This window comes from Synchiropus splendidus, chromosome 1 (genome assembly GCF_027744825.2).
Source record: "Synchiropus splendidus isolate RoL2022-P1 chromosome 1, RoL_Sspl_1.0, whole genome shotgun sequence".
NCBI lineage: Eukaryota > Metazoa > Chordata > Actinopteri > Syngnathiformes > Callionymidae > Synchiropus > Synchiropus splendidus.
In genome coordinates, this window is record NC_071334.1 from 22176739 (window position 1) to 22195298 (window position 18560).

The 18560-nt window shown below is 43.8% G+C and overlaps 4 protein-coding genes across 5 annotated transcripts; 3 read left to right on the top strand and 1 right to left on the bottom strand.

Moving 5' to 3' along the window:
- Nucleotides 1–57: 57 nt before the first annotated feature.
- Nucleotides 58–2202, top strand: ndufa11 (NADH:ubiquinone oxidoreductase subunit A11). Its single transcript, XM_053848205.1, has 4 exons — nucleotides 58–194; nucleotides 937–1029; nucleotides 1112–1234; nucleotides 2022–2202. Exons 1-4 carry the CDS (start codon nucleotides 116–118, stop codon nucleotides 2132–2134), a joined length of 408 nt encoding a protein of 135 aa, XP_053704180.1. The 5' UTR covers nucleotides 58–115; the 3' UTR covers nucleotides 2135–2202.
- Nucleotides 2203–3125: 923 nt separating this feature from the next.
- On the top strand, nucleotides 3126–10168 carry slc5a9 (solute carrier family 5 member 9). Its single transcript, XM_053874115.1, has 14 exons — nucleotides 3126–3202; nucleotides 4380–4483; nucleotides 4557–4628; nucleotides 4750–4854; nucleotides 4934–5098; nucleotides 5170–5275; nucleotides 6859–6939; nucleotides 7008–7213; nucleotides 7378–7513; nucleotides 7585–7692; nucleotides 7857–8007; nucleotides 8760–8928; nucleotides 9000–9215; nucleotides 9849–10168. Exons 1-14 carry the CDS (start codon nucleotides 3181–3183, stop codon nucleotides 10155–10157), a joined length of 1950 nt encoding a protein of 649 aa, XP_053730090.1. The 5' UTR covers nucleotides 3126–3180; the 3' UTR covers nucleotides 10158–10168.
- A 297-nt stretch (nucleotides 10169–10465) lies between these two features.
- akr1a1b (aldo-keto reductase family 1, member A1b (aldehyde reductase)) lies at nucleotides 10466–14535 on the top strand. 2 transcript variants are annotated; one of them, XM_053874149.1, is made up of 9 exons: nucleotides 10466–10550; nucleotides 11425–11520; nucleotides 12181–12300; nucleotides 12584–12735; nucleotides 12836–13031; nucleotides 13111–13310; nucleotides 13459–13531; nucleotides 13648–13734; nucleotides 14264–14534. In XM_053874149.1, the coding sequence occupies exons 2-9, from the start codon at nucleotides 11440–11442 to the stop codon at nucleotides 14327–14329; spliced, it is 975 nt and encodes a 324-aa protein (XP_053730124.1). In that variant the 5' UTR covers nucleotides 10466–10550; nucleotides 11425–11439; the 3' UTR covers nucleotides 14330–14534. The 2 variants fall into 2 exon arrangements, with proteins under 2 accessions (XP_053730124.1, XP_053730115.1); XM_053874140.1 differs by having other exon boundaries at nucleotides 10504–10639; nucleotides 14264–14535.
- Nucleotides 14167–18423, bottom strand: c1h19orf44 (chromosome 1 C19orf44 homolog). The gene is made up of 10 exons (XM_053874128.1): nucleotides 18043–18423; nucleotides 17836–17976; nucleotides 17496–17596; nucleotides 16998–17421; nucleotides 16481–16772; nucleotides 16312–16391; nucleotides 15888–16239; nucleotides 15752–15820; nucleotides 15405–15571; nucleotides 14167–15063 (listed from the first exon to the last, which is right to left on the bottom strand). Exons 1-10 carry the CDS (start codon nucleotides 18166–18168, stop codon nucleotides 15016–15018), a joined length of 1800 nt encoding a protein of 599 aa, XP_053730103.1. The 5' UTR covers nucleotides 18169–18423; the 3' UTR covers nucleotides 14167–15015.
- Nucleotides 18424–18560: the final 137 nt, after the last annotated feature.

Here is an 18560-nt window from a genome sequence, read left to right on the forward strand (position 1 = left end):
CAACATATGTAATCCCACGCCTTCCCGCTGCGTGGCACTATTTCCTAAACTGTCAGGGTGTCAAGAGAACAAGCCTGGCGCGGCTTCCTGTCAGTTTGTCCTTGCTAAAGCAGAAATGGGCTACTGGGACGTACCCGACGGCACGGACTGTGTGCAGAAAACATGGTTCACCACCAAACTGGCCACTGCTCTAGGTAAATATCTGCGCTCGTGTTCGGAAACGCGGCATGTCCTGTTCCGCCGCCCTCCCGAAATGGTACCTTACAGTTAATGCTCACCAGATAGCAACGTCCATGCTAGCAGCACCATAATAAATACGTCTAGTTTCTGGTGTTTGAATGTAACACCCTGGATGAGATTAAGGTAATACAAGAAAGTGGTTGTGATTAGATTTACTTTTGTTGACCAAGCATCCCTGACAAGGTCCAAAGTGCTGTTATTGAACTTGAAATTAAGTCTTTGAAATACTCGCAGAGGAAAAATGACATTGAGGTAAACAGCGCCTGCTGCAGAGGCCAGCTATGTTTTCATTGTGAAAACCTTATAGTTATTTATTGGTTTACTTCAAGTGATTTTATGCTAGCATTGCTGCTAAATAACTAGTTGAACGTCACTAGGAGTTATTTATTTTGTGCACATGGTGTATGCACTAAAGGCCGTTTATTTTCGTTTTTATTTACCAGCAATAAAGCTGTTTGAATTCCACAGCTTGACGGACAATCCATATGTCCACACGACCATTTTCCCTATTATTATTATCATTAGTAGTATTACTATGTTTTTGTTCATTATTGCACGTTATTCTTAAGCACTTTCCTAGTTGGTGGGATCCACACTGACCTTGGCAATGAAGCTCATTCTGATTCTGAAATGAATGTAGTCTTGTGACATTTATCTATCATTTGAAAGTGTCTTGTATATGTGTGTGTGTTTTAGGTCTGGTGGGCTCAGCCTACCACTTGGTGGCTTACCAGCCTGAGACTGCCCTGGAGGCTGTCCAGAGGGTCGGGAGCAATACTGTCACAATGGGTAACTAATAGGAGAAACTGTTGTAAATCTTATGTTGTAGATTGACTGGCTTCTTTTTGACCATATTATTTTTCTCCCTCAGCTGCCATGGGAGCCATTTTTGGCCTGACTACATGTCTTGCTGCTCAGGCCAGAGACGCCCCAGATGAGCCAGTCAATTACTTCATTGGGGGCTGTGCCTCTGGCATTTTTCTTGGAGCTAGAAGTGAGTTTAAAGTTAGTTTTAACTCAGATAAGCTCTTTGAGGTTTAACAGAAAATAAATAAATAATAGTTTGGCTAGTCATTGAGTGGTATTGATTGAAGAATGCTTATGGTCAGATTTCGAAATATAGATTTCATGCTGTGAATTTATTTTATGTTCAGTATCCCCTTGCTTTTATCTTGGAGAGACATCTCATTTTTGATAGTGTAGAATTAGGTCAAGTAATATTTTTGTAGAGATATATAAAATACTAAGGCCATGTTATACTTTCTTTGTTGATCATTATATACAGAAAAGTAGAGTACTTTATTATTGGGTGATTATAGTTGTCTTCATTTGATTTGTAAAGCAGAATAGCATGTATCGTTTCAGCACTGGTTCACCGAGTCTCATCATATCCCATGAGTACGAGTTTGAGTGTTGCGTGTTTTGATACACCAACAGTTAATTATATTTTCTTTAGTTATATTTTCCTACATATCTCGTACTACATAGTGTGTATTGAAGGCGTGACTCTAGAAACCACTTGCACCGTCTTCAGGCGGAATTAAACCATTGTATAGAAACGGATTGGATTCCTCTTGGAGGGGATTTTTTCAATGAAGCTGTGGGATTCTGAGGATCAATACCAGAATGATTTATTTTTTATTATAATGTATTGTGTTTCCTAATGGGGTCTTGGCTTGTCATTTTGTGAAGTTTTTTTTTTTATCTGATGCTTTATTCACATCTGAACGTGAGAAATGTATCCCGGTGTTATTTTCTAATCGATGTCCATTTGTGTCTAGCTCACAGTCCTATCACCGGAACATCGGCCTGTCTGTTGCTGGGGACACTGGGATTCTTCAGTAAAGTTGCCAAGCAGGAAGGATGGATTATTTTGGGACCCCCAAAGTTGTGAGGAGAAGTTTGAAAGAGTAACAAACCTTTGTAAATTAAGAATTCATGTAATAAAGTCTGTTAACGTAACCATTCATTGTCATTGTCTTTTTGCCATAATAATGAAATAGTGTGTGATTAGAGCTGCCAATTCATCAATAAATACAGATTCAATTTTCATAAGTTTACTCGCCAATAATGCCCACTTTCTTAGTTCAGCAAGTCAACTCTTAAGACTTTAAATGACAGTTTACAGTCTTTTCTTTGGCCTGCTGGTAAAAAGTACTCTACAATTTTCTAATTCGCATCATGCACTGTGCAGGTCGACTCTCTCACAGTTATTTCAGGGTCAAATTCAATATCATGAGTCGTCCTTATGCATTACAGATGATCTATTTCAGAAAATGCATCAAACTTTTGGCCAAGGCTTGTGGTCTGGTGCCCTCTGCGATTTGCTTTTACTCCCACCAGAGGATGCTAACTGCTCATGTAGCAGAATTTAGTCCCGTAGTCCTCCACTGTCAGTGGTTTAAAGAGACTGCGTTTTATGTTCTGATTTTTAATATGAAACAGTTAATAAGCATGCTCAACTCAGACTGTTGCGATGTCCTCATTTGTGCTGATATCGGAAAATGTGCGTTAGAATAGTGGCCAGACCTTAATCTGTTTTTTGTGCACATTGTTGGTGTCTTTGTTTTGGTGCAGTTGAAACCCACATTTGATATTCGAGGCAACAGTGATCTATTCCTCCGTAAACACAATGATAGAACAATTACACTTCTGAATGTGTTCATGTGAGCATTAACATATTTGACATACTTAACTATAGTTTATCATAACCTCAAGTGGTACTGCTAGTAAGATAGATGTTTTTTTTTTAAACTGGTTAGAATCCAAGCCTCAACATGTGATGTTCAAACTAGCATTTCTGCTTCTAGTAAACCACGGAAGTTGATGCTTCACTGACTAATAATTAACTCCACGTTGACTTGACTCCTGCACATTCTGTGTCAGGTTTATTAACTATCAGTGGTGGACTGTCACGAGAGCTGAGAGAGAGAAGCCGTCATGTCTTCCAGGTTCACCACAGGTCTGACCCTTCTCTCATTTTGCTTCAGTGCTTTATCTCTGAAATGTATAAGAAGACTTGTAACACATTTTATGCCAGACTTCGTTCCCAAATCCATATCTATTCTGCTTCTCAACCCAGATTTAGAGGGGCGTGACGATATGTTTATGAAGTACTAGAAGTAATGGGCAGATGACTTGTGCACGTGTAGCCCACTTCTCGCCCGGAAGATGTAGCCTGTAGTATTCTGAGTCAAGGGAATAAGAAGGCAGGAAATGAATGAAAGAAAGAAAAATGTTGCCTGTATCTCATCTCAGTTTTGAAAAACGAAAACAACTAAGTTTTGACTATAATTATTAAATCACAATATCCCCCTTTAGATTTATACTGGAATGCATTTTTAATACATCCTTCTAATAGGCCTGTGAAGTCAAATACAGTAATGGTTAGATAAAACTCAATTTCTAACTTATTGACGGAAATATCATTCACTGGCACCAGCTGCTCATTATCTTGTTTGTGTTGGCAAGTCCAACCATCCAAAAGTAATAAGCTGTTTATGATTTAACAGCAGCAATAGATAATAGACAATAATAACAGACAAACTCCTGTGAGTCACTTCATTTTTCATTTCAGAATTTATGCCAGTATGTACACAATTTAACATTCTGTTTGAACTTCAGTGGGTTTTGGAATTTTATTACTCGATCTTACTCCCTTTGTGGAGTAGAGTGGCATCAAGCAAGTGGCCCAATGTTCAAACGCTGAAAATTTAAAATTTAAGCATCTGGGCAGTTAGGTTCACCTTTGCAATCTCCAGTCATGTCATCAAAACAGTCTATCAAAGTGCAAAAGTTAGAATCTTAGTGAAAGCAAACTGTAAGTACTTAAAGCTGTGGGGTGCCACTTAAAGTGACTTTTTGGGTCAGACCTGTGGAGCGACCTCAGGTCTGGAGTTGTGCCCAGGAATGGGATAAGGAAACGCTCTCCTGTTATCTGAAGTGTCCCACATATCCCAACAGTTCCTCCTCTGATACTTACGAACTGGTTATTAGTGGTACTTATATTATAAATACTGCGTGTACAATCCATGTCCTGGGCTAGACAACATACATAATGTTGAAGTCTGAAAGGGGTTCATGATAGACTTTGATCTCTTCCACTCTGGTCCTGTTCTTTGTGTCTAATTCTCTCGTAGTGAGCACCACCACCTCGGCTCCGCCCACTAAGGGTCTGGTGGACGTGGCTGACATTGCTGTAGTGGTGGTGTACCTGATCCTGGTCATGGCAGTGGGAGTCTGGGTGAGACTTTGAACTGCATAAGAAAACATAGTGTGTCCGCTGAGATTTCTCAATGTGTCTGTTGTGTCCTCAGTCATCTGTCCGAGCCAATCGTACCACAGTGGGCGGTTACTTCCTGGCTGGACGCTCCATGACCTGGTGGCCTGTAAACATCAGCTTTCAGTCTTATGAGTTCATTATGTTTCTCCTTGTAGACTATGTCACTTGGATTCTATTTTCATATCCACTGATTCACAAGGTCATGTAGTGCGCTTGTGTGTACACAGATCGGGGCCTCACTGATGTCCAGTAACGTGGGCAGTGGTCTGTTTATTGGTCTGGCCGGGACTGGAGCTGCTGGTGGTCTGGCTGTTGGGGGCTTTGAGTGGAATGTGGGTGGGATGTCCTTGAATCACACAGCTCTTCTCATCACTGACCTCCATCTGTGTGTGTGTGTGTGTGTGTGTCCAGGCAGCCTGGGTGTTGGTGGCTCTGGGATGGATCTTCGTTCCAGTCTACATCTCTGCTGGAGTGGTGACAATGCCTGAGTATTTGGCCAAACGTTTCGGAGGCCGGAGGATCCGCATCTACATGTCCGTCCTCTCCCTCATCCTGTACATCTTCACCAAAATATCTGTACGACTCAAAAATGTCTTAAAGCAGTCATGAGAGTGTGCAGTCTTCATTGTGCTCTTGTGTGTCACCAGTCAGACATATTCTCTGGAGCCTTGTTCATCCAGGTGTCGCTGGGCTGGGATCTCTACCTGTCTACTGCGATCCTGCTGCTGCTGACAGCAGCCTACACTGTAGCAGGTGAACTTGCCAGTCACACCATCTGTTGGAAATGCTATAGCTATATACGACCTATTGCTGTGCGCGTTGGTTATTTTATTGTGCCGCAAATTCCGAATCGGTTCTCCATTCTAATTTTCATCATAAGAAACTATCTGAACACCAAATATTCAGCTTGGTTGGAAATGGCATTTGTACTATTCTTGGACCAATGACTCCTGAATACCAAAATATTCCATGTTTTGTTCCCCTGTTCCCATTGTAAATGAATAGTAAATAGTAGCAAGTAAATGAATGTAGAGCCTGTAGCTCTACCAGGTTCAAATATAGCCACACTCCTCGACCGCATTCAATAATCTGTCACGTCTTGTTTTTTAATAACATCTAAAAAGCATGAGATGCTCGATTCTCATCAGTGCTTTTTTGCTCAGCCTAGAACAAGGGTCGGGAACCTCTGTGCTTGAAAGAGCCAGAAAAACACACACATTTGAAAATGTAATTCCATTATACATTACATTTTAAAATGTGTATTATATAATCATAAAATAATGACAACAATTGGAAAGTGAAGACCAACAAATTTAGAGTGACTTGAGTTTCTCAAATTTTTTGCAGCGATGGTTACGTTTCCCGCGCGCTCGGTTGACCACACTAGATGCTTATTGGTAACTAACCGTACTAAATGGTTCCATGGCATAGAGACAACAAACTGTGTTGTCCGTGACCATAGCACAGCATAGCCAGCCGATACTAGCATCAGTAAAGTGACACAGAGCAGAGCAGATTTGGTCCCATCACTCTCAATAACAAACCCAGTTATGGTGACCTATACAGTTCCTATGGTGCTTTGCAGTCTATTCAATTCACCCAATCTCAGTGGTTGATCGCCACAACATGGTTCTGCCTCCACAGCTGCAGCGCGGTGCGAACAAGATGGCTAAGTTGGAATGCTGTCAACTAGACGGTGGTCAATTGTGGCGATATGTCGGTCTCCAGTTTCTGATGGGACGTAAAGTGTCTTTCCCTGCTCAGTATGGTAGAACGGTGCATACCAGAACAATGCTTTTTGTCAGTTTTGTAGACACACTAGTCCTCCTTGGCATGTGCTCAGAAAGGCTGTGTCGTGTTCAGAATTTGCATGAGCCTCACAAACGTGCAGTCAGTCCCACCACCCCGACCCACTGACCCCCAGAGAAAGTCTGGCGATTTCAGACAAATACTGAAATCACTTTCATTTTCAACTTGCTGCCAGCCCCAAACCCTTTACTGTAAACAATTGAAAATCATGTTAGACACAGAGGAAAGCCTTAGGATTATCACAGCACATTCCTTCTACCTCTATCATCTTTGTTTCTTGAAATATCCTCAGTTGTTAGAGAGGAACTGTGGAACTAATAATAATAACAATAATAATAAAAACAGGTGAGGAGGTTACAAGCAGGCGGGAGGAGCTGTGTTACTATGACGACCTGTGTCTATGCTGAAGGTAGTAAATGCATGCAGTAAACAATGTAATTGATCATGATCGTGCATTTAGCAGACTCATTCATTGATAATTCTGTTTTGCCAAATGTTTTTGACTGTTGGAATTGACCTGTGTTCAGGGGGTTTAGCAGCAGTTATCTACACCGATGCATTCCAGACACTCATTATGGTTGGAGGAGCTTTCGCCCTCATGTTCATCTGTAAGTGTCATGGACAAGTGCACACACATGTCACCGTCACGCTTTTACAATGTCCATGTGTGTTGCAGCCTTCTCCCGTGTGGGCTGGTACCAGGGTCTGGTGGAGCGCTACATGTCTGCAGTTCCCACGGTCACTGTCCCCAACACCACCTGTCATCTGCCTCGCAGCGATGCCTTCAGCCTGTTCCGGGACCCGGTGACGGGGGACATACCGTGGCCCGGTCTGGTGTTTGGACTCACTGTGCTGGCCACGTGGGTCTGGTGCACGGATCAGGTGGCCAATTCAAACTCCGCCCATTTACAGGGTTTTTGAAACAGATGCCGCCTCTCTCTTTCATCGTTGCTCTTGACTTTGTTGCTCCTCTTCCATTTTCATTTGACCCTGTGTGACCTCCGACCACTGAAAACCGTCTAATACTTGGAGGTGTGTGTCCCCAGGTGATTGTCCAGCGCTCTCTCTCTGCCAAGTCCTTATCCCACGCCAAAGGCGGAAGTGTTTTAGGGGGCTACCTCAAAGTGCTGCCCATGTTCTTCATCGTCATGCCAGGCATGATCAGCAGAGCTCTGTTCCCAGGTCAGTCTGGGAACATGAGGAGAGACAAATCAAACAAGTGAGCCAGCCCTCAAATGTTTGTGTGTCTGCAGAGGAGATTGGTTGTGTGGATCCTGAAGTCTGCCAGAGAGTGTGTGGCGCTTCGGTTGGCTGTTCCAACCTGGCCTATCCTAAACTAGTGGTGGAACTGATGCCCGTGGGTGAGTCTGTTCCACACTCCTCATTCGTCATCACCACCCACTGGTTTTCCCAGCAAAAGAAAATGTTAGTGTTTGAGGCAGAACTGAAATATGCGACTGAAGATGAAAAGACAATTTGGTGGCTGAAAACAGAAACTGTAATTACCGGTGGCTCTCTGTCACAGGTCTCCGTGGTCTGATGCTGGCAGTGATGTTCGCTGCTCTCATGTCTTCTCTGACCTCCATCTTTAACAGCAGCTCTACCCTGTTCACGCTGGACCTGTACCACCGGGCTCGGCCCAGAGCTTCAGAGCTGGAGCTCATGGTCGTTGGAAGGTCGCCAAATAAGAATGTTCCATTATTCCTCAGATGTGAGAGTAGAAGGAGGGTAGCAGGTACAATGGATTGACACAGTGGGTTTGGGCAGTAATGCACAGACCAAGTGAAGTCTGCTCGGTATCAGCAGTGAAGGGTGAAGGCTGTGCTCAGACATAACTGCATATTGTAGCTAGCTTATGTTGTAAAATCACACATGATGAGTTGAACCTGGAAAACAAGAGGTTGGCACAGCCTGAAGTCACACCAAGAAAGACAGCGGGACAATTCTGTACCTGCATAATAAACCCCCCGTATTTGAGAAACAGCTGAAGAGACCTTGAAGTCTGCGGAGGCCTGTGCCTGGCCATGTTAGCCAGCGGGCGCCTCTCACCGTATTCAGCATTATTTCAAGACCCCGCCTTCGACACAGGCATAACAGTTACCACCTAAACTTCTTACACAATGATTATAGCAGAATCATGTGTGTATGCTTTATTCATACTTTAATATAGCAGAATCACTCTTGACATCTTGATAGTATTGTAAATCCTAATGAGAAACACCAATGAAGCAAACATAATATGATCATACTCTACATGGAGTAAATTATATATTAACTAAAGATTTATACAGCTGACAACTACATTACTGATTGAGACATTTACAAAAAACACAATTAATATAACTGTAATTGTTGATACTCTGCCATATTCCTACAGTGAATACAACGCAGAGCTCCCTGACAATAACATGAGCTTCTGATGTTTCAGGGTTTTCATCCTGATTTTGGTAGCCATCAGTATTTTATGGATTCCAGTCATCCAGACGGCCAACAGCGGTCAGCTCTTTGACTACATCCAGTCTGTGACCAGCTTTCTTGCTCCACCCATCACGGCTGTTTTCTTGCTCGCAATCTTCTGGCCACGAGCCAATGAGCAGGTCAGTCTGGTGTCTTCAGTTCCACTGGACGTTTCAGCTGCACTTTAAATGCGTCTGACCTTCTGCCTCAGGGTGCGTTCTGGGGTCTGATGGTCGGGCTGGTGGTGGGAGTGATCCGGATGGTCCTGGAGTTCTCCTACACCCCTCCGTCCTGTGGTCATCCTGACCTGCGGCCTGCTGTGGTGGCTGACGTCCACTACCTGTACTTTGCTCTGATCCTCCTGGCCATCACCGGCGTGGTCACTGCTGTCGTCAGTCTGGCCACGCCCCCGATACCAGAAGAACATGTGAGGAGTCACCTTTGTTTCTATTATGATGGCAGTCCATGATGATCAGCACACTGTAAAAAGTAATGTTGAATGGTGTCAACAAACCTCACACCTCTTTTATATGCTAACCTTAACAAAAAGACTAGACTTCACACACGTCAGAACTGAAATAATTTCATTGCTGAGGCCTGAGTTTTCTTTGCTCTGCACTGGATTAAGAACTGTTCAATGTGTTATTTATTTTATTCACTTGTTGGTGACCTAAAGGTCCGTGTTGATTATGTCTTTGTTTAGTTTGTCTTGGGAAGAAAAAACAGAAACACTTTTCCATTTTACAAAACCATTGCTGAAATGCAATGTTGAATTCACCTATTTAAAATGTTACATAAAGCAAGTGTAACAATGATTTCAATGCCACAGAAATTCAATGTCGGATTTATATGTTAGTATTCTCTCATGAAATGTATGAGATTAGCAATAATAAAACCTGATCTATTAAGGGTGTGAGTCTATGATACACTGGTGAGCGCATTTTGCTGTTCCAGAAGAGAATGGCTTGAGCGGACGCCTCATTTGAGCTGATCTGATTGTAAACATAGTTGGTACTCTCTCACTACAACAGGAGGTCTAAGTCTTTCTTCCCATCTTCAGTTGTACAGGCTCACCTGGTGGTCCAGGTACAGCCTGGAGGAGCGTATCGACCTGGTAGATACCTGCCTGCCCACCTCGGCCAGCTCCGACAGAGGCAGCGATGCAGACAACTCACAGCAGTCCTGTTGGCGGAAGGCTGGTCTGTGGATCTGTGGTCTGACTGGACAGAAGTCGGGGGCTCCTTCTTCTCCCGCTGTGAACGACAAGCTGAACTCTCTGCAGGAGGTTCCACTTTGGAGGACAGTCTGCAATGTCAATGCTCTGGTTTTATTGACTCTGAATGTCTTCCTGTGGGGTTACTTTGCTTGAATGTGATGCTCATGTAAAATGACGGAAAATCACTGCTTGCCGTGGACCACACTTCAAATGACATGCTTTTATTTACTCCAAATTACAAAAGATTTTTGCAACTTTTAAAAGCAATTTCCGTCAATATACAGGGTGTGGAATGAAAAAGACCATGCAGAGGAGCAGAAATCCCGCACATCACTTTTCATCACACAAATTACTTTTAAATTAATGTATGCATTTTTGAAACTTTTCTGATGTTTGAACTACAGAAATTCGGATTTTGTGTGTAGCCCACTATGTCCAGTAGATGGCGGTAGTAAAGCTTTCAGACCCCAAAGAAGAAGAAGAAGCGTGATCCCGGAAGTGTCAATAATTCAAAACAGGTACCAGAACATCAGATGCAGGTTTGAAGTAAGTGGAACGCTTCAACAATGTCGAGCAAATGTCGCGTTTTTAAGGTCATGACGTCACGTTTGTATTTTTCCACCTACCGACGACCTGTAAGTCGTTTTAATATTCGAGTGACTGGATGTGGTGCGACTGTCTGTATGATGCGTTCAGTTACGTCGAGTCATTGACAGCATTGCAGCATTGTCAGTGGTGGTTATAAGAGAGACCTGACAGCATGACGACTTACGCTTTGCAACACACGTGAAATGTAGAAACAAAACCATGTACATGAGTGGGGCGTATTAAATTAAGGTTTACAATTTCATTTATTTTTTTCATCGTCAACTCGCCTCTATCCCTAAACCCTAATAGATTTATTTCTACTTTAAAACTAGTTTTGAAACCCAAAAATTGAACACAGTCTGTTAAGCGGATTGTTTTCTGAACGTTGGATAAGTTTAATTTATGAGAGAAAAAGCTATGTCACTGCCACATGAACATTGTCACACACAGTTGATGAAATGCATGTTTTCTGCCATTTTCAAGACAGTGTAACTCTGATTTCAGTCATCACAGTTTTCTTTATTTTGCCTTTTATGCGAAGATCATGAGGATCGATATGTTGATGAGATGCCAAGATGATACAGTGATGAGACACGTGGAAATAAACTTATTATAACTAAGAGTTAAATCAGTCGTGGCCTCGTCGATCGGCGCTGCACTCCCTTGGCTCTGGTCTAACACACATGACATTACAACAGGACATGTGTCTGCAAGTCAGCATTTTGCTTCCTCTTCCTCAGTCACTGCTGTTTCTCTTCTTGTCGCTGGCATTTGGTTTTCTACTGCTGAGGTCAGCCCCCAATGTTGAAATCGTGTAATTGTCTTCCTTTAGCTGCTTCAGAAAAACATGAATGACTTCGCAGTTCTCAACACAGGGCGGAAAATGCCCCTCATTGGATTGGGGACATGGAAAAGTGACCCTGGAAAGGTAAGTGTTTCACTTTAATTCCGAGTCATGAGGTCTGCAACTGAGGTCACAGTTCTTTGCGTCCTGATTTCTGAGATTTCAGGTGGAACTCAACATTAAACACACACGTTTTGGACACCAAGGACAAAATAGTAAACAGCTTAGAGTGTTTTAAGAATAAGAAGTTAGTTTTCCGGCCTTTACTCAGCAGTGTGAGTGACCTGTGTGGACACAACCTTGTTATCTGAAAAATCTGTTCAATCATATTGAGGTGCTTGTAATTCACCCTTCAGAACAGTCATTGTTGAGCAAGTTACATTGTAACACTTTCAAAATGAACTTCAGTTTCATGGTGTATATATTAGGCTAAAGAATTAAATATTGAAATTAATTCTTTCTGTGGCTTTTTGATCGTGATGGGAGTGTCCTGATGTGTTTCCTGTAAAGTGCCATTGAAACACAGTTTCTCATATGTAAAACCTTTTCATATGATGCATAACAAGATACTATTTTTCATTTCTTTTTCGCAAACATATTGTTATACGTACATGGTGTTCTCAGCTTCAGTTTTCCTCAATGTACCTCTCCACTGTGGACTCATCCATCGAGCTCTGCTGTGACGTCAAAACCAAGACCTTATTTGTGGAACCACAACACACTTGATCCTCTCATTCTGTGCAGGTGAAGCAGGCTGTTGTTTGGGCATTAAACGCCGGGTATCGCCACATTGACTGTGCTTCCGTGTATGGTAATGAGCCTGAGGTGGGAGAAGCTCTCCAGGAGTCCCTCGGACCTGCCAGTGTAAGTCCACACAGCACGTGCTGAAATTGAATTTTTTAAATCCATTTTTAGCAGTGTTTTGTAGTCTCATAAAAAGTAAGTGAAGTAGTTTAATCCGTTTTTGAACACAACAACAACATTATGCTTGTGCTCCTCCCCAGATTAAACATGTCTCTCATATTAAGTATGTGAATTTGAGTCAAGCGGGGATGGAGCACCAGCACTAGGCTCTACTTCAGTTGTTAGCATTAAATGTGCGTATTCAGTGAATGAAAACAGCCAAGATTTGCTTGACGTGCACCAGGGTCTGCGGAGGGAGGATGTGTTCATCACCTCCAAACTCTGGAACACCCGGCATACACCCGAGGATGTAGAGCCGGCCCTGCTGAGGACCCTGAAGGACCTGAAGCTTGAGTACCTGGACCTGTATCTCATCCACTGGCCTTATGCCTTCCAGTAAGATCCTCGTCACATTAAGTTTCAGGCCTCCCGGTCTCACTTGGAAATTCATTCGCTGGATTTTCTTTCTCATGCATCCATTTCTTGTCTGCTGCAGGCGTGGTGACAACCCTTTTCCTAAAAACCAGGAAGGCCATCTGCTGTACGATGACACCGACTACAAGGTGACGTGGGCGGCCATGGAGAAGCTGGTGGAGAAGGGTCTGGTCCGAGCCATCGGACTGTCAAATTTCAATAGCCGGCAGGTGGACGACATCCTGTCTGTCGCCAGCATCAAACCCACCGTTCTCCAGGTGCAAGTTTGACGTCCGGCTGAGGAAAGGGATTTGATGCCTGACCCCCTTTTCCGCTGTCTGTGTTGCTGCTCGTCAGGTGGAGTGCCACCCGTACCTGGCCCAGGTGGAGCTGCTGGCCCACTGCCGGGACCGAGGCCTGGTGCTGACTGCCTACAGTCCTCTTGGCTCCCCGGACCGTTCCTGGAAACATCCTGATGAGCCCGTCTTACTCGACGAGCCCCTGATGGACTCAATAGCAAAGAAATACAACAAATCCCCCGCTCAAATTATACTCAGGTGACGTTACTTGCCTGAGAGTCAGATGACGCTGCGCAGCTAGGTAGTTTCCAACACTTGTTTTAGGAAGTTTAACTGTTTACATGAATGAAGTGGGGCATGAGGTGATGGTGATAACAGCAGCCTCATGACAGTCTCCTGTGCTCAGGTGGCAAACACAGCGAGGTGTAGTCACCATCCCCAAGAGTGTCACCGAATCCCGAATTAAAGAAAATCTGCAGGTATGTGTCAGACCGATGGCTGTGGGAGTATTTTTCAGTCTACTTCAGCTTCACATCACATAATGTTTGAGAGAAACAATTCACACTACTGTTGACGCGATGCCGTGTTTTGTCAGGTTTTCGACTTTACTCTGGAGGCAGACGAGATAAAAAGTATCACTGCCCTGAACAAAGGCTGGCGCTACATCGTCCCGATGATTGAAGTAAGTTCACAATCACAGCAAGTCATTTTTAATCAGAAATATTGTGAATTTAATCCTAGAGCTTTGATGTTTATTGTTGTAAGAGCTTTTGTACTGCAATACGAGGGTTTGAGAGGTGAATGTCTCAAGTTAGTCTCAAGTCTTTGCACCAGGTAAAGAGAAGCGAGTGTAAATTATCAAGCTTCAGGTCCAATGTTAAAACTTTTAAAATCATGATGCAGCCAAAAGTTAACCTCCTGCATGTGGTACCTTCAAGTTCAGTCAGAAATATCAACTTTATTTTATGTCAGGGAAATAAATTACTCTTTATTATTATTATTACGATAAACAATTGTATTGCTATAGTTACTTTGTTAGCAGTAGCATTAGAACTTGATTTATGCTGCACCTTTCAGAACACTGTTCACAAAGTGCATCACAGACGAAGCACAACATGCTAAGAGCAGTGTGAAGTCAACAGAATGTCGACAGAAAATCACAAATCTCTTGCTGGCAGTGATTCACGTGACTGATGTTGCTGACTCGGCAGGTGGGAGGCCAGCGTGTGCCGAGGGATGCTGGACATCTTTTCTACCCCTTCAACGACCCCTACTGATATCGTACCATTGAGTTTGGATTTGTGCCTTCACGAACACACCTTCCTCACTACAGTATTTAGGTTGGGACATTTTACTGCATTTTAAAGGGTCATGTCATGGCACGCACTGGTAATCAGCACAGAGATTACGATGAACACTTGTGCAATGATTCTGATTTCTAAATAAATCTTTTGTTACCTTCCCTTGATTGACCTTCACTGTCGATATTAATATGATCTCACTCACTCTCAAATTTTGGGTTAAATGAATGAGTATTAATATTTGTGGTTTTTTTGCTAGTTAAACTCTTTATTTTCAACTGTAGAAGCATTGACCAGCACAGTTATTGCAAGGCACAGGACAGATCCACAGACCTCTGCTGAAATACTGATGCAGTTTTAACACTTTTAAAAACATTACTTTCATAGTTCATAGAGGTATAATCAGTATAAAGCTAAGTAACACTCAACAACATAAAATTATTATTACAGAGTTGTAAACTGTGAATCGAACACTATTTCAAATAATATCTTATTTGCAATGATGAAAAAAATATTGCACATTTTACTTATGTCTTGCGGTGGGTTTATGGATGAAGCTTAATGGAGCAGTGTCCATGCACCAGATTTAATCTGGTGAGTTTGGAGGTTTGTAGTGATGTTTACTAAAAACACTGTGGATGACATCAATACAAAGTCTTTCATCAGGTGTCCTTCAGTTGCAGCTGAGACTTTCTGTGCTGCCGTATTGACTGTGGAGAAACAGAAGTAAAACATTAGTCTGGAATGTAACTTTTATGACGCTTCAGATGATACCACAATAATCTTCAAATGCAGGTTCCATGTTTGAGTCTGTGACTTACTTTTTTCAAGGTATATTTTGCCATGTTCTACATTAGTAAATGATCACAATGAAGTGTCAGGAGGCAGTGTCCTAGTTTTCTGAGTCCACTAGATGGCAACTGTTGAAACTTCACATCTTTTTTTTTTTTTTAACTTAGAGCACCACCTACTGAGCTCTGAAAAGGATGACGCTGCTTCACAGCCAAGAAGAAGTCACTTCAAATCCGAGCTAGAGATGAAATACGCTGACCTTCATGGTGTCCTCCAGGGTGGTGTATCTGTAGGTTGGTGGCTCTAAACTCTGCATCAGGCTGGCATGAAGGTGGCGGCTGCGCTCAATGAAAGACCTCATCATGACCAGCTGCTGTTGGAGCACCTCATGTAGCGCTTTGCCAGCTGGATTGAAAGACTGTAAGGCTGAGGAAGACAGGCCACATGTTAGGACAGGAAATATGCACAGTAACACAGAGATCTTTCACCAGAGTTACTAAAAGTAGTTGGGTTAACATCAAAAATGTCTGCAGCAAACAAAGACTCGAAAAGCACCAAGGCAAACGTAAAGCAAAGGGTACCTGTGCACAAGTTGGATGACATTACCTTGAATATTTTGAGCGGCTAGTGGGGTGGTGTGGCTCACTTGCCCAGCGGAAATGGCTGCAGCCAAACCTGGAGGGACAAAGACTGGTGAAACCCACATGTATCCATCAGGACGTGAGACGTCAGAGCCACTGACCTGCTGACCATGATGCTGACAGGGGCTCTGGATGTGTTTGTACCGCTGCTTCTTTGAAAAGCTTTTCAGTCAATGTGGAGCTGCTGCCTGAGAGTGAGTGCCTGGAGTCTGAACTTGTATTCCTGCTGGAGGAACGTGACACAGGACTTTGATGGGAGGTGTGTGAGCTGCTCTCACAACGGGTTGTGAAGGAGGCGTTGTCTTCTTGCATTGTCTCGACAGCTTCTATTTCTTCTGGCACATGCTCAGAGACTTGGCTGGCTGCTGTATGTGTTTCGCTCTCAAAGTCACTGTAATAGTGCACTTCTTCCACCTCTGTGTGCTGATGATCCACAGGGGACTCGGTGATGTCCTGGAGGGAGCAGCGACCATGGCGATGAGTTACCAAGTTAAATTCTAAACTCCTCCCCCAGGAGTTTCTCACCTGCAGTATGTCGGCCTCTGTGAATGCAGGGGATGCAGAGGCAAGCTGATCTAACCCCATCACTTTGATGTGGTGTCGCGCTTCACAACAGGAGCAGTGTTAATACACAAACATCACCTGCTACTTTGACATGACTTGGATAAACAAGACGACAAATCTCACAACTCACAGTGAGATGGGGTGGAGCTTCTCTCAGTATGCTCCGCAGGAAACAGCTCATCCAACGACAGCACATTCTCTCGGGCCGACGCAGGCGAGACAGAATGCGGCAGGATCTCGCTTATCGGTGGGGACGGAGTAGGAGAAGCTGCTGAGGGGCTGTAGTGGGAATGCGCCAGACCAGTGAATCGAAAGGGAGAGTTGCAGAGAGCAGGAGAAGCAGGTGACTGCAACGGCTTATTGCTGGACTTGCTGACCGAAGCAGGAGAGGGTTCGAGGGAAGGAGCCTTGGAAGCGTCACTCTTTGGTGGGAACAAAATAACAACACACGTTTAACGTATTTCAAACAGCAAGACCATTGGTTCAGTATCTATGTGAGGACTGAGAGCTCTATTATTAAAAATATTTAGCACAATATTTTCACATCTTCTTGATATAAGAACTGGCTGCACATCATTCAATGTATTGTAGACCATCTCTATACAAGTAGCAACCTTCACCACAGAAAAAGAAGTGGGAGCAGGTACCTGATTCACCTTCCTGGTGGACGTGGGCCCTAACACACTGTCATCACTTGAATCCACAGAACTGCCAAGCAGTTCCCTAATATCCTCTTCATCGCTCAGGCTCATGTGATAATTCAGTCCTGAAAGGTCTTTCCCGGAGGCCTCCACCTCAGCACCTTCAGTCCTGGATTTGAAAGCGCCTGAAGCGCCCCCAGAAGTAGAAGGATCTGCAGCGACACTGGGCTTCTTTTTGAGGAAGCGGTTCTTTGTTTCAAGGCTGGCTTGAGGTACTGCTGTTGGTACAGGACTCTGGTAAGCTTGGAGATGATGGACTGGTGCTTGATCTTGGTTCCTCGGCTCCTGTACTTGCTTAGTGATCTGAAAACGACTCTCAATTTGAGCAAGCCTTCTCAAAGCAGCTGTTTGAGAGCTCAGCTGCGTTGACCTGTTGCAATAGGGAATATGTGTTAATGATCATAACTTGTGAAATAACATACTGCTTGTGAAAAGAAAGTCTACCTAGGTTCAGGTTGACTCTTGCCAAGAGATGAAGGGCTGCTCTTCATTGCAAGTGTTGATGGTTTCTTTAGGAACCTGCTTCCTGCTCCCCCCACTGTCTCCTATAAAGGAAAGAAGGAGAACTCAATCCTGGTTGCTCACAAGGACTGTGTGTATGGGGTGTAAAAACTATCAACAGCAAAATCCAAAACGACACATCAGTTTTATTTTCAGAGTAAATGTGCCGACTGAAAAGGAGATCAACAATTGTACAGCAACAGGAAAATATATATGGAGTGATTAGAATTACAAATACATTTGCCCCCAGTCAAAATGATCTGAACACTGGTCAGCAGTTTACCTCTCTCCCTTGGGTGTTCTGGACATTGGCTGAGGCCATTAGTCCAAGTTCAGAGGGCACGCTGATGGAGGACAGGTCACTCAGGTCCGAAAGTGCCGGCTGCTTGGCCTTCAATGAAGATCTGCCGGACACTGCTGCAACCTAAGACGAAAAAAACGCCGTCAGTCTCGGAGAGATGCCGTCTGGAGCGGATAACCACCAACTTACGGTTTTAGCAGGAGCTTTAACGGGAGATGCCTTCGTGACCCCAGCGGCCGCATCGCTGTGACCCCTGGAGGAGAGCAGCGCTTCTGCTCGGTCCAGAGCGCGACTGTGCCCGCCTCGCCGCCACATTCCCCACAAAGAAGATGCTGTATATCCGGGCAATACGCCACACACCACTTGCGTCCTGATCTTAAAAGTTAAACGATGCGATATTGCGGACAACAGTAGAACACCATTCTGATCGGACACTGCGCGATAAACTCGTGTGCTCTTCACGTCTTTATATATCGATTCATCCGCATTTAAACGCGTCAACTTAAAATCATATTCACTGTTTTCTTTCTGCCCAAGCGTCCGCCGTCTCCATAGAAGTTAAGCGTCATCTTATTCTGCTGCGGTAGACAATGAGCTTCACAGCTCACTACTGCCGTCCACTGTCGGGTCTGAGAACTCCGTCGTGGACGAACAAAACAGGCATTTTTCAAAATTCTCAAACAATGCAACTTTTTCGAACTGCGCCA